The 15,480-nt window shown below is 38.7% G+C and overlaps 1 protein-coding gene across 3 annotated transcripts in view; it reads right to left on the bottom strand.

Moving 5' to 3' along the window:
* tbc1d22a (TBC1 domain family, member 22a) overlaps positions 1-15,480 on the bottom strand; it is a 348,296-nt gene that overhangs the window by 135,792 nt on the left and 197,024 nt on the right. For all 3 annotated transcript variants that reach the window (XM_061914479.1, XM_061914478.1, XM_061914480.1), the window contains one exon: positions 5,616-5,691. In XM_061914479.1, the coding sequence (XP_061770463.1) occupies positions 5,616-5,691 (76 nt within the window). The remainder of the gene's footprint in view (positions 1-5,615; positions 5,692-15,480) is intronic.

Here is a 15,480-nt window from a genome sequence, read left to right as displayed (position 1 = left end):
AGACATGGCACAGAGATGTATGGATAACCTGCAGATGCATTTGCAACGATTAAGTCAACGAAATCACAAAGGTGAGATTGTTGATGTTGTTGACTTATGTGCTAATCAGACATATTTGGTCACGGCATGACTGCCAGCTAATCGATGCTAACATGCTACGCTAATCGATGCTAACATGCTATTTACGCTAGCTGTATGTACATTTGAAACTAGATACCCACATTTAATGCGAAACAAACACTTACTAATCGACGGATTTAAGTTGCTCCAGTGTCACAAGATGCAAAAGTCCTGATCGTTTGGTCCGCACATTTTACCGGCGATGCTAATAAGGCAGCCATGCTATGGGCCACTTCATTAGGTACACCCACGCTATGGCCGAATAGCGTCAATAGCTATTCGCTCAATAGCTTCAATTTCTTCTTCAATTTCGTTTTCGCTATCTGCCTCCATAGTCCGACCATCTGTTTCAGTACATGCGTAATCTGTTGAATCGCTTAAGCCGCTGAAATCCGAGTCTGAATCCGAGCTAATGTCGCTATATCTTGCTGTGGTGACCGCCATGTTGTTTGTATTGGCAGCACTGTATGACGTCACAGGGAAATGGACAGTGGTTTCGAAGATAGCGAAAATAAGGCACTTTAAAGCTTTATTTAGGGATATTCAGGGACCGGTAAAATTTTGAAAAAATTTTCAAAAAATACAACAAGCCACTGGGAACTGATTTTTATTGTTTTTAACCCTTTTGAAATTGTGATAATGTTCCCCTTTAATCTCGTTATATGAAAATATAATGACAATAAAGTCTATTTCTATTCCATTCTATTTTATCCCCCAGCCTTAATTCACAATAAATGTTATCTACGCAGTGCAGCTGAGCTCAAGTGATTGAGCCACAGCCCCCTGACACCCCTTCTTAACTGTCTATGCGACGTCAAGGCTTGGTTAGCCCAGAATTTTTTAATAATGAATGAGGGGAAAACGGAAATTTTAGTTTTTGGTCCGGCCCTCACTGACTTGGGACCATTGCAAAATGATGTGCATCCCAAAGTCACCAGCCTTGGCGTCACTATAGACAGCCATTTTAAACTAGACAAACAAGTCCATGGCGTTTTAAAATCGTGTTTTTATCACCTTCGTCTTTTAGTAAAGGTTAAACCGTTTTTATCTTTTAACCTTTTTGAACAAGTCGTGCATGCTTTTATTCCAAGTGGCCTGGACTTTATGCTGGCATTAGCCAAAAAGCTCTCTCCCGGTTGCAGTTAGTCCAGAACGCCAGGGGCCAGGAAACGCCGGCATATAACCCCAATTCTTCAGAGTTTGCACTTGCTCCCTGTTCATTTTAGAATTGATTTTAAAACATTGCTGTTTGTTTTTAAATCTTTACATGGACTGGCAACTCAATATATCTCGGACCTCATCCAAATTTACATTCCTGCGCGCGCTCTGAGGTCCGAGAGCCAGTTCCAGCTCGTGGTGCCCAAGACCAGACTTAAGACCAGGGGAGACAGGGCCTTCTCTGTGGTCGGCTCTAAGCTCTGGAACACTCTGCCCCTCCATGTTCAAACTGCTTCCATAGTGGAGTGTTTTAAGTCTCGTCTTAAGACCCACTTTTATTCTTTGGCTTTTAACACTACGTGAGTTGTGTGGTCCTCTGTGTGTTTTATACACTTTGATTTCTATTTTACTGTTTTAATTGATTTTACCTTTTAAAATAGTTTTTAATCATATTTGTTTTTATATTGTTTTTATTGGTTTTATTTTCATTCATTTTTTGTTTTATTCAGTCATTGGTGGAGCATAATATTGTTTTTAACATGGCTGTGCAGCACTTTGGAAACTTTATTGTTGTTTAAATGTGCTATATAAATAAAGTGGATTGGATTGGATTGGATTGCAGCATCAAAAAGTTCTACATTTCTATACAGAGTTTATTATGACTCTCTATAACCCTCACATTTGATAGGTGCTGATAAGTAATTTTGAATGAGACGGCGGCGAAAGCAAAAAAAGCGAGCGTGTAACACGAGATAAAGGCTATCTGTGATCTCATTAGGGGTGTAATGTCAAAGCAGCGAGGTAGAAAATGGCTTTGCCCCGGCTGTGATGACAGGGCACTTATGGAGTAAGACACAGTGAAACATGCCCAGTCATATTTTTAAAGCCTTTGCCAGTGGCGGTGTGTGTCGCAAGTTCTGCTTTATCTTCATTTATTTCCTTATGAAACCCCACTCATATGTTCCAATGCAAACAGTCCGGTTTCATTAACACCGGCGCACACACACACACACGTTGGTGAGGCTCACATAATCACACGCATTTGAGGAAAGGAGAATTAAGCGGCGTACCGACGAAGAGAGCGAGCGCATGGAGGGACGTCACCAAGGTCGTTCAAGAACAGGACCATTACAGAAAGACATGCTTCAATGAGACCTTTGTTTGATGCAGTGTATCCAGCAATGTGGGGACGTGACCAAGGACGACTGCAAAGACAGGAATTACATCGAGGGCCTAGAGTGTCTTTACTACAGTCCTCCAGGCGAGCTGCAAACATGCGTGTCCATGATTGGTACTCGACCTCTTTAGAAATAACCCACTTTCAATATGTACCGTATTTGTCGGACCAAAGGGCATTATAAGGCGGATTAAAGGGGCCATATTATGATTTTTTTACCCCCATATTTAAAACCCTTTCTCGTGGTCTACATCAGTGGTTCTCAAATGGGGGTACTTGAAGGTATGCCAAGGGGTACTTGAGATGTTTTTTAAATATTCTAAAAATAAGCAAGAATTCAAAAATCCTTTATAAATTTAAGTATTTACTTCAACAAAATATGAATGTATGTTCATAAATTGCGAAAAGAAATGCAACAATGCAATATTCAGTGTTGACAGCTCCATTTTTTTGTGGACATGTTCCATAAATATTGATTTATTTTTTAGAGAAGAAATGTTTAGAATGAAGTTGATGAATCCAGATGGATCTCTATTACAATCCCCAAAGAGGGCACTTTAAGTTGATGATTACTTCTATGTGTAGAAATCTTTATTTATAATTGAATTACTTATTTAATTTTCAACAAGTTTTTACTCATTTTTATATCTTTTTTTTTCCAAATAGTTCAAGAAAGACCACTACAAATGAGCAATATTTTGCACTGTTATACAATTTCATAAATCAGAAACTGATGACAAAATGTTGTATTTTAAAAATCCTTTATAAATATATTTATTGAATAATACTTCAACAAAATATGAATGTAAGTCCATAAACCGTGAAAAGAAATGCAACAATGCAATATTCAGTGTTGACAGCTCCATTTTTTTGTGGACATGTTCCATAAATATTGATTTATTTTTTAGTGAAGAAATGTTTAGAATGAAGTTGATGAATCCAGATGGATCTCTATTACAATCCCCAAAGAGGGCACTTTAAGTTGATGATTACTTCTATGTGTAGAAATCTTTATTTACAATTGAATTACTTATTTAATTTTCAACAAGTTTTTACTCATTTTTATATCTTTTTTTTCCCAAATAGTTCAAGAAAGACCACTACAGATGAGCAATTTTTTGCACTGTTATACAATTTAATAAATCAGAAACTGATGACACAGTGTTGTATTTTAAAAATCATTTATAAATATATTTATTGAACAATACTTCAACAAAATATGAATGTATGTTCATAAATTGTGAAAAGAAATGCAACAATGCAATATTCAGTGTTGACAGCTAGATTTTTTGTGGACATGTTCCATAAATATTGATGTTAAAGATTTATTTTTTAGTGAAGAAATGTTTAGAATTAAGTTGATGAATCCAGATGGATCTCTATTACAATCCCCAAAGAGGGCACTTTAAGTTGATGATTACTTCTATGTGTACAAATCCTTATTTATAATTGAATCACTTATTTATTTTCAACATGTTTTTAGTTATTTTTATATCTTTTTTTTCCAAATAGTTCAAGAAAGACCACTACAAATGAGCAATATTTTGCACTGTTATACAATTTAATCAATCAGAAACTGATGACATAGTGCTGAATTTTACTTCTTTATCTCTTTTTTCAACCCAAAATGCTTTGCTCTGATTAGGGGGTACTTGAATTAAAACATTTTTCACAGGGGGTACATCACTGAAAAAAGGTTGAGAACCACAGGTCTACAAAACATGTAATGGTGGTTCTTTGGTCAAAATGTTGCATGGATTATGTTTTACAGACCATCTTCAAGCATATTTGCCAACCCGCCCAATTTTCCCGGGAGACTCACCAATGTCAGTGCCCCTCCCAAAAATCTCCCAGGGCAACTATTCTCCCGATTTCCACCCGCACAACAATAATGGGGGCGTGCCTTCGAGGCACTTTCTTCAGCGTCCTCTACAATCTGTCGTCACGGCCGCTCTTCATTTAAACAACACAGTCGCATAATATGTGCAACTTTCACACACACGAGTGAATGCAAGGCATACTTGGTCAACAGCCATACAGGTTACACTGAGGGTGGCTGTATTAACAACTTTAACACGGTTACAAATATGCGCCACACTGTGAACCCACACCAAACAAGAATGACAAACACATTTCAGGAGAACATCCGCACCGTAAAACAACATAACAAATACCAAGAATCCCTTGCGGCACTAACTCTTCCGAAACGCTACAATATACACCCCCCCCCCCCCCACCCACCCTATCTCCCGAATTTGGAGATTTGGCAAGTATGTCTTCAAGCCTCTTTCTGACCTCTTCAGGATGCGTCGTTTTGTGGGCGGGCCTGGTTCACGTGCCTCCACTTGGACAGCGTCTTTCCCAATCATTTTAGCGCTCACATAATGAGTCTACTGACAGATATAAGTTAGAACTGTTTGCTACTTTATATCTGAAATGGTGAATGATGAATGCCCCACAAGAGAATAGAAAAAAAGACGGAACTTATTGACTACGGTGCAGATTTTGGGGACTTATGCAGACTCTATATACACATGCAGGTACCACTTATTAAGAAAAGTTGATTTTGCATAATAAGTCAAAACAAAATGCCAAATAGGCGTCATTTTGGGTTTCTTAAACACACACCATAATACTACCCGTATGTCGAAACACAGCACGTCTGACCACAGTAGCCGTAATGCTCCGCGTTCCATCAAGCGGTGCGGCTTTGTAGCTTACCAAAGTCGTACTAAAACATTTTGATATATTTTTTAACGCTGTGTGTAATGTTCTGTATTCTCAAAGTTTTGGGCTTGCTTGCTAACATGTACTTGCCAGAGACGAGTCATCTATTGAAAAGGCGTCAGCCTGCAGTTCACACCTATCTCTTATGTGTGACTGCCATCTACTGGTCACACTTATCACTGCACAACGTACCAAATAAAATTGCTTCCAGCTCAGTAAGCACGATCAGAATTAATCCGTACATTAGGCACGCCGGGTTTTAAGGCAAACTGTCGATGTTTGAGAAAATGAGAGGATTGAAAGTGCGCCTCATAGTCTAAAAAAGCATTTGAAAGTGTCAATTTTCTACCAGTCTGCAGTTTGTAAGGACTGTCCTCTGGCATTGCTCCGTAAACAGCTTTTACAGAATACACAGATAATGTTTAACACTGACCGTCAATCCTGCTGACCAGCTCCTCCAAGGCCTTGACTTTCCTCTGGATGCCCGGCTGTGCAAAAGTGTAGTTGTCCTGGGAAGACAATTGAGTATCAGTCAGCAGGGCTCAAGCCTCTTGTCGTTAAAATACTGTATTGCACCGAATACAAGGCGCTTTCTCAAGAACCGTTTTTTTAGAAACAGTATTCAAGACAAAACTTCTAATTTGGTTGCATTAAAATAACAGAATGACCCGACCTCTCTTTTTATGACATGTTTTTGAGAGAACATTTGTGTCAAGAAAAGCTTCATTACATCCATCCATTCTCTACCGCTTATTCCCTTCGAGGTGGCGGGGGGCACTGGAGTCTATCTCAGCTACAATTGGGCAGAAGGTGGTGTACACCCTGGACAAGTCGCCACCTCATCACAGGGTCAATACAGATAGACAGACAACATTCACACACTAGGGCCAATTTAGTGTTGCCAATCAACCTATCCCCAGGTGCATGTCTTTGGAAGTGGGAGGAAGCCGGAGTACCCGGAGGGAACCCACGCAGTCACGGAAAGGACATGCAAGCTCCACACAGAAAGATCCCGAACAAAGGATCGAATCCAGAATCCTAATATTATGAGGCAGACGCACTAACCCCTGTACCACCGTGCTGCCCTTTGTTTTATTATGTTTAAAGCCGACCTATGATGAATTTTTTTTTTTTTTTTTCCCAAGATGGCGCTGCTGTAGTGGCTGCTGTAGGCAGGTGCTCTGTGCTCTTGTGTCATCCTTTTGTGTTTCCCTCTTGTTTTCATGTCTTATTATATTTTTTTGCATTTTGGTCCGGGACCCTTTGGGACTGTGTGACAAGGGTTGGCACTTTCGTGACCTCTGTGGTGTTTTTTTTTGTGGACTTCTGGATCTGCCTCCCGGGAGCCTTTTGGCCATGGAGACCAGCTGCTGGGTCTCTGCCACACCAGAGTCTGTTTGGAGGGACTGGAGGAGATGCGGATGAGGGGACAGGACTGCGGAGCTAGCACTGAGCGCTGGGACGGAGAGGCTTCGCGGTGTCTCGACTGGGTGAGCAGGTGTCGGACACCTCAGTCACCTTGGACGTATCCTCGCTCATCCATGCGGACTGGACACTGGCCGAGAGTGGAGTCGGCTGTCTTGGTTGCTTTGTTGGGTCTGCTTCTGTCTCTGGCCATGCTCCCTCCTCCCCAGCAGACGATGGCGTGGAACACCACAGAGGCCACCACAGTGGATATGTTTCTTTTACTTTTTATTCATAGCTATATGTAGAAGTGTCTGGTTGTATCTGCTGCTTTAATGTCTTTAATGTCCTCTGTGTTCTTTGATGTTTGATGTTTCCCTCTTACACACATGTAAGAGGGACGTGTACTATGGCTATGAGTTGTTGTTTTTCCCTTGGCCTCAGTCTGCACCCCCACTCCAGGGCCCAGGCTAAGACCGATTTTTTACCGTGTTTACCTGTATGTCATCTTTTTTGTAAGGGGCGCTGGAAGCCGGCAGACCCGTCAGCGATCCTGTTCTGTCTCCCTGTAATGTTTGTCTGATCTTGAATGGGATTGTGCTGAAAATTGTAATTTTCCTGAAGGAACTCTCCTGACGGAATAAATAAAATACTATCTAATCTAATCTAATGTCATCTTGTCTGACTTCTACATGTTACAATGTTGGATACCCCTGTTAACCAATGCCAAAGTGTCAAAGTACGAGGTTCATGCTTTTTGTCGTGAGTTTGCACACGGTTTTGGATGCATCTTTTTGCTGTCTGGCTCGGTCAGACCATGGCAATTATTTTTATTCACGGGCCACATTGGTTGGTGTGTGGCCGATGTGTGTGTGTGTGTGTATATATATATATATTTATAAATATATATAGTCGCACGATCATTAGTCAGTCACTCCTCTGTGATACAGAAATATCCTGTTGAAATCAGAAATGGGTAGTAACGCGCTACATTTACTCCGTTACATTTACTTGAGTAACTTTTGGGATAAATTGTACTTCTACGAGTAGTTTTTATGCAACATACTTTTACTTTTACTTGAGTATGTTTATAGAGAAGAAAAGCTACTTTTACTCTGTTCCATTTATCTACATTCAGCTCGCTACTTTTTTTTTTTATCGATCTATTAATGTTTGTTTTGGTTAATGACGGAGCTTCAAAGTAGAATCTACGCATGCCTGCGTTTCAGCAATCACATGCAGTCACTGGTGACGTTGGACCAATCAAACAGAGCCAGGTGGTCACATGACCCGACTTAAACAAGTTAAAATACTTATTGGGGTGTTACCATTTAGTGGTCAATTGTACGGATTATGTACTGTACTGTGCAATCTACTAATACAAGTTTCAATCAATCAATCAAAAGTGTAAGAAAAAAAAAAGACACTTTTCATTTCAACCGTACTTCCCGTCAAAAGCCAAAAGACTGATCGCACAGTTCCTGTCTTCACAATAAAAGCGCCGCTCCATCGCGCCTGCGCTAACAAAATAAGAGTCTCCGAAAGCCAGCGCAAACAAGCTAGCAAGCCACGGAGTTTGCCGCCAATGTATTTCTTGTAAAATGTATAAAAACGAATATGGAAGCTGGACAAATAAGATGCCAAAAAGCAACGACTTTTATGTGGTATTGGACAGAAAAGAGGAACTTTTTTTCTCCTCCTTTTGAAAACGTGGACGTCTGATTCCAATCAATGCAAGTCATCAGAATCAGGTAATACACCAATTTATATTTTTGTCTTCATGAAAGATTGGAATCTATATGTTAAACATGCATGTATATTCATTAAAACACCTTCAACATGTGAACAAAAACTGCCAAATAAATAAATATAAATTATATACTGTATATATAAATGTATGTGTATATATATATATATATATATATATATACATATATATATATATATATACATGATATGTGTGTGTATGTATGATATGTGTGTGTATAAATGATATATGTGTGTATGTATATGTATATATGAGGTAGATCACCTCGACTTGGTCATTTACTAAGTAATTGATAAACATTGAAAAACTTATTGGGGTGTTATCATCCATCCATCCATTTTTCTACCGCTTATTCCCTTTTGAGGTCGAGGGGGGCGCTGCCGCCTATCTCAGCTACAATCGGGCGTAAGGCGGGGTACACCCTGGACAAGTCGCCACCTTATCACAGGGCCGGGTGTTATCATTTAGTGGTCAATTGTACGGAATATGTACTGTACTGTGCAATCTACTAATACAAGTTTTAATCAATCAATCAATCAAATCATTGAATGCCTACTGAGGCTATGGTGCTGTTAAGTTATTGTGGCTCAATGTGCCATTTTTTTTTTTATGTACTATTATTTAATATATATTATTGTTTTAGTTGCTTAAGAGATATTCCTGGCTCTGAATTTGCTCATTGCTATTTTTATGTTTTTGTGCATTATTTGTTGCCGTAATCAGGTTACTCATCAGTTACTCAGTACTTGAGTAGTTTTTTCACAACATACTTTTTACTTTCACTCAAGTAAATATTTGGGTGACTACTCCTTACTTTTATTTGAGTAATAAATCTCTAAAGTAACAGTACTCTTACTTGAGTACAATTTCTGGCTACTCTACCCACCTCTGGTTGATATTAAACTCACAGTGTCCTGTTAAAAATCAGAACTGAAATAATAAGACCAGTGAATATTGTCAGTTACTCCTCTCGCACAATCATCAGTCAGTCACTGTGTATATGAGGACAGACTGACTGATGATTGTTATCAGTCAGCCAGTGTGACAATATTCACTAGTCTTAGTCTTTTATTACTGATTTTCAACATGACACTGTGTGTGTCTAATGTTTGACACAATATTTTATCTATAAAAAGTGACTTCCATTCTGATATATGAGTGTTTGGTTCCTTTTTTAAGGAACACTTTAAATGTGTAAGTTTGTCAACATTAGTGAAAAATGCCTCAGAAAGGTATTAACCTTCCTCTTGTGTTAGTTTTCTGTTACCATCTCTTATGTTAACGGGTCGGTTTTGACCCATGTCTTAAATCAGCTGTAAAATACACTAAAAACAATTATCTATCATCCAATTTGTTTCTCATCTCTTGGTTACCTCGTTAGGTTTCCTTATCCATGAAAATATCGGGTTTTAATATTTTTGGTGTGGGCCATTGGGCCTTTTTTTTGTCGGTATACCCCTCGATTTCCATCCATCCATCCATCCATTTTTCTACCGCTTATTCCCTTTTATGGGGTCGCGGGGGGCGCTGGCGCCTATCTCAGCTACAATCGGGCGGAAGGCAGGGTACACCCTGGACAATTCGCCACCTCATCGCAGGGCCAACGCAGATAGACAGACAACATTCACACACTAGGGCCAATTTTAGTGTTGCCAATCAACCTATCCCCAGGTGCATGTCTTTGGAAGTGGGAGGAAGCCGGAGTACCCGGAGGGAACCCACGCATTCACGGGGAGAACATGCAAACTCCACACAGAAAGATCCCGAGCCTGGATTTGAATCCAGGACTGCAGGAACTTCGTATTGTGAGGCAGACGCACTAACCCCTCTACCACCGTGAAGCCCCCCTCGATTTCAATTGAAAAAAATGGTAAAACGAACCTCAAGAGAATCGTATAAATAAAAAAAAAGGTTGTTGTGTTACCTGACTATTACTGATGGGTATTAGAACACACCTCTTAAATAAATTTGTTTTATTTATTTTTTCATTTTAATAATTTTAACATAGTAACAACTCTATACGGAATTGACCTCAAATGTCCGGACATTTTAGTTTTTAAATGCATAAAAGAACCACATGAATTGTGTTTGTTTTTGTACTGGATAACAAGGTAAAATGAGGATCCACTAAAGCTCACATGATGGGGAGAGGAGCTGGCCGTCAGTGTGTTCAGTTTTGGTTCTACTTAGTGCTTTATAGTCTTATTTTTTATAACTGGGTCGAAACCGACCCTAACAACACCAATGTCATAATTTCAACCAGAGCATTTTATAATTTAGTGAAACAAAAAAAACAAGTTTTATTTTGTTGAAATAGAGGTTCCTGACAAAGTCAAAAAGCCTTGATGCATAAAAATAAATTTATGTGGTTCTTTTATGCATTTAAAAACTAAAACGGGTCGGTGCCGACCCTAACACAAGACAAAGGTTAAAGCAGAATACACAATATGACTGATAAAATGCTAAAAGTTAAAGTTAAAGTACTAATGATTGTCACACACACACTAGGTGTGGCGAAATTATTCTCTGCATTTGACCCATCACCCTTGATCACCCCCTGGGAGGTGAGGGGAGCAGTGGGCAGCAGCGGTGCCGCGCCCGGGAATCATTTTTGGTGATTTAACCCCCAATTCCAACCCTTAATGCTGAGTGCAAAGCAGGGAGGTAATGGGTCCCATTTTTATAGGCTTTGGTATGACTCGGCCTGGGTTTGAACTCACAACCTACCGATCTCAGGGCGGACACTCTAACCACTAGGTAAAAACATTATGACAGACCACAACGAAAAATAAGTAATGTACATGAAAATAATGTGGGATTTTTTAAATATTAACTATGGATGATAAAACACAGGGGGCTAATTCGTATCTTGTGTTTTTACCAGCAGCACAATGGGAGAGGGGTTAGTGTGTCTGCCTCACAAAACGAAGGTCCTGAGTAGTCCTGGGTTCAATCCCGGGCTCAGGATCTTTCTGTGTGGAGTTTGCATGTTCTCCCCGGGACTGCGTGGGTTCCCTCCGGGTACTCCGGCTTCCTCCCACTTCCAAAGACATGCACCTGGGGATAGGTTGATTGGCAACACTAAGTTGGCCCTAGTGTGTGAATGTGAGTGTGAATGTTGTCCGTCTATCTGTGTTGGCCCTGCGATGAGGTGGCGACTTGTCCAGGGTGTGCACCGCCTTCTGCCCGATTGGAGCTGTGATAGGCACCAGCGCCCCCTGCGACCCAAAAGGGAATAAGCGGTAGAAAATGGATGGATGGATGGAGTTGAGTTTGAGTTTATTTGGAACATGCAAGCATACAACATGATACATCACAATTTCCAGTTTCTCTTTTCAACATGTTTGAAAAGGAGTAGGAAGAAGCATAGCTTATTTAAACCTACCTCTTTTCTTTACATAACAAATGCTAAAACGTATGTTCACATTCTGTTCTCAATGCATTCACAATGTATACTCCATAAGTAATAAGTAATCACAATACAAATAAATAAATAATTGCTTAAGTAAGTTTTATTCCATACGATGAGATAAGTCAGATCATTTTGAGAATGAATGGGTGAGTAAAATCAGAATGTTTATCATGGTTCTTCATTTTTGTACTTTGTAAACACTTCCAGTTTGAAGAGTTTCTTGAAGTGGATCATATTAGTACATTGTTTGATTGCTTTGCTTAATCCATTCCATAATTGAATTCCACATACTGATATATACTGAAGGTCTTAAGTTTTGTACGTGCATACAAATGTTTTAAATGACATTTTTCTCCAAGATTATATTTCTCTTCTTTTGTTGAGAAGAATTGTTGCATATTCTTGGGAAGCAGGTTATAGTTTGCTGTGTATAATTTTAGCTGTTTGCAATTTCACTATGTCGTGGAATTTCAGTATCTTTGATTCAATAAATAAAGGGTTTGTATGTTCTCTATATCCAACTTTATGTATTATTCTAACTGATCTTTTTTGTAATACTGTTAGTGAATGAAGTGTTATTTTGTAATTATTTCCCTATATTTCTACACAGTAACTCAGATATGGTAACACTAGTGAGCAGTAGAGAATATGAAGAGATTTTTGGTCTAGAACATATTTGGCTTTATTCATTATTGACGTATTTCTTGCTACTTTATGTTGTATATTTTTTACATGAGATTTCCAGTTCAATTTATCATCAATCATTATACCTAGAAATTTGGTTTCATTTACTCTTTCAATTTATATTCCGTCTATTTGTATTTGTGTTTGACTTTCTTTTCTACTGTTACCAAATAGCATTATTTTAGTTTTACTGGGATTCAATGATAGTCTGTTTTTGTTATTTTTTTAGTTTGTTCATTTCTTCTGTTTCTATTCGCTGTGTGTTCTCTCCTGAACAAAACGCTGTTGTATCATCCGCAAATAATACTAACTTTAAATCTTTTGTAACTTTACAAATGCCATTTAAATAGAGATTAAATAATTTAGGTCCTAGTATTGATCCCTGAGGTACACCACAAGATATGTTTAGCATTGTAGAAGTGTGTTCGCCTAGCTTCACGTATTGTTTCCTGTTCGTTAGATACTTCTTATCCAATTTAAGACTAACCCTCTGATGCCATATCGTTCTAGTTTTTTGATTAAAATATTGTGATTAATTGTGTCAAATGCTTAAGTTAGATCCATAAACACTGCTGCCGCACATTTTTTACTATCTATTGCATTGGTAATTTCTTCTGTGATTTCAATTAAAGCCGTTAAAGTTGAAACATTAGCTCTGTATCCATATTGGCTCTCTTCGAGTATTCTATTTTTATTTATGAAACTCTCTAATCTGTTATTGAACAGTTTTTCAATGATTTTAGAAAATTGTGGAAGTAAAAAAAACAGGTCTATAATTTGTAAATAGATGTTTGTCTCCAGTCTTATAAATTGGTGCAACTTTAGCTATTTTCATTTTGTTTGGAAATGTACCTGTTTGAAATGATAGGTTGCTAATATACATTAATGGATGATAAAACACTGAATATGGAGAACATACGAACGTCTCTCCTGTATACTTCCCAGACGATCGTCTTGAGATCGATCTTTTACAATAAAGCTAAATTCAACATACATGCAACAATCATGGCGAAACAGGAACGCAAAACACAAAAAACACCCACAGATCCATATAATATAATTTTGCTGCAGAACACAACTTGGTTGTAGAACTCTGCTTCCGTGTCCCTGACACTCACATTCCAGGTTGGCTGCCGTAAACAAACCCTGTTCGCTCTGCTTCTTGCCTCGTCTCCTTGCAGCTGCTCACCATGATAACCAGTATATCACTCAAAAGCACAGTTTAGATGAAGTCTATCAAAAATGATTCGGAGACGTCTGGTACATATAAAGTTAAAGTACCAATGATTGTCACACACATACTAGATGTGGCGAAATTATTCTCTGCATTTGACCCATCACCCTTGATCACCCCCTGGGAGGTGAGGGGAGCAGTGGGCAGCAGCGATGCCGCGCCCGCGAATCATTTATGGTGATTTAACCCCCGATTCCAAACCCTTAATGCTGAGTGCCAAGCTGGAAAGGTAATGGGTCCCATTTTTATAGTCTTTGGTATGACTCGGCCGGCATTTGAACCCACGACCTACTGATCTCAGGGCTGACACTCTAACCCAGTGGTTCTCAAATGGGGGTACGCGTACCCCTGGGGGTACTTGAAGTTATGCAAAGGGGTATGTGAGATTTTTTTTAAATATTCTAAAAATAGCAACAGTTAAAAAATCTTTTATAAATATAGTTATTGAATAATACTTCAAAAAAATATGGATGTAAGTTCATAAACTGTGAAAAGAAATGCAACAATGCAATATTCAGTGTTGACAGCTAGATTTTTTGTGCACATGTTCCATAAATATTGATGTTAAAGATTTATTTTTTGTGAAGAAATGTTTAGAATGAAGTTGATGAATCCAGATGGATCTCTATTACAATACCCAAAGAGGGCACTTTAAGTTGATGATTACTTCTATGTGTAGAAATCTTTATTCATAATTGAATCACTTGTTTATTTTTCAACAAGTTTTTAGTTATTTAAAAAAAAAAAAAAAAATTCAAAATAGTTCAAGAAAGACCACTACAAATGAGCAATGTTTTGCACTGTTATACAATTTAATAAATCAGAAACTGATGACATAGTGCAGTAATTTACTTCTTTATCTCTTTTTTTCAACCAAAAATGCTTTGCTCTGATTAGGGGGTACTTGAATTAAAAAAAATGTTAACAGGGGGTACATCACTGAAAAAAGTTCGAGAACCACTGCTCTAACCACTAGGTCACTGAGTAGGTCCCTATATAAGGCCCATAGACCATAATTTCCCCAGGTCTGAGTTAGGTTGTGGGTCACTTAAAGCAGTTTTTTTTCAACCTTTTCTAAGCCGAGGCACATTTTTTTCATCGAAAAAGTCCTGAGGCACACCACCAGCATAAAAGATTAAAAAATGAAACTCAGCAGCCGATATTGACAAAAAAAGTCGTTCTCGCAATTGTTTGATATGAATTCAAACCATAAGTACCCATGCATCACTATAGCTCTTGTCTCAAAGTAGGTTAACTGTCACCACCTGTGACATCACGCTGTAACTTATTTTGAGTTGTTTGCTGCTTTCCTGTGTGTAGGGTTTTGGTTTTTATCTTGCGCTCCCATTTTGTGTTTGTCATGTCATTTACGGATGTACTTTGTGGACGCCGTCTGCTCCACGCGCTGTAAGTCTTTGCTGTCGTCCAGCATTCTGTTTTTGTTTACTTTGCAGGAAGTTTAGTTTTAGTTTTGCATAGCCATCCCTAAGCTTCAATGCCTTTTCTTAGGGTCACTCACCATTTTTTTTTTTTTTGGTTTAAGAATTAGATACCTTTTTACCTGCAAACCATCGTTGTCGTTCCTGACATCCACAAAGCAATTAGCTACCTGCTGCCACCTACTGATATGAAAGAGTATGACACGGTTACTCTGCCGAGCTCTAGACAGCACAGACACTTAACAAGGGCACATTTGCGGATTATAATAACTGGTTTGCAAAAAATAGTTTTAAGCCAATTACGTGAAATTACATAACACCAAACAATATCTCACGGTACACAATAGTGCCATGGCA

The sequence above is a fragment of the Nerophis ophidion genome, linkage group LG10 (genome assembly GCF_033978795.1).
Source record: "Nerophis ophidion isolate RoL-2023_Sa linkage group LG10, RoL_Noph_v1.0, whole genome shotgun sequence".
NCBI lineage: Eukaryota > Metazoa > Chordata > Actinopteri > Syngnathiformes > Syngnathidae > Nerophis > Nerophis ophidion.
Note: the sequence above shows the minus strand (reverse complement) of the source record. Positions and strands in the feature narration are given on the sequence as shown.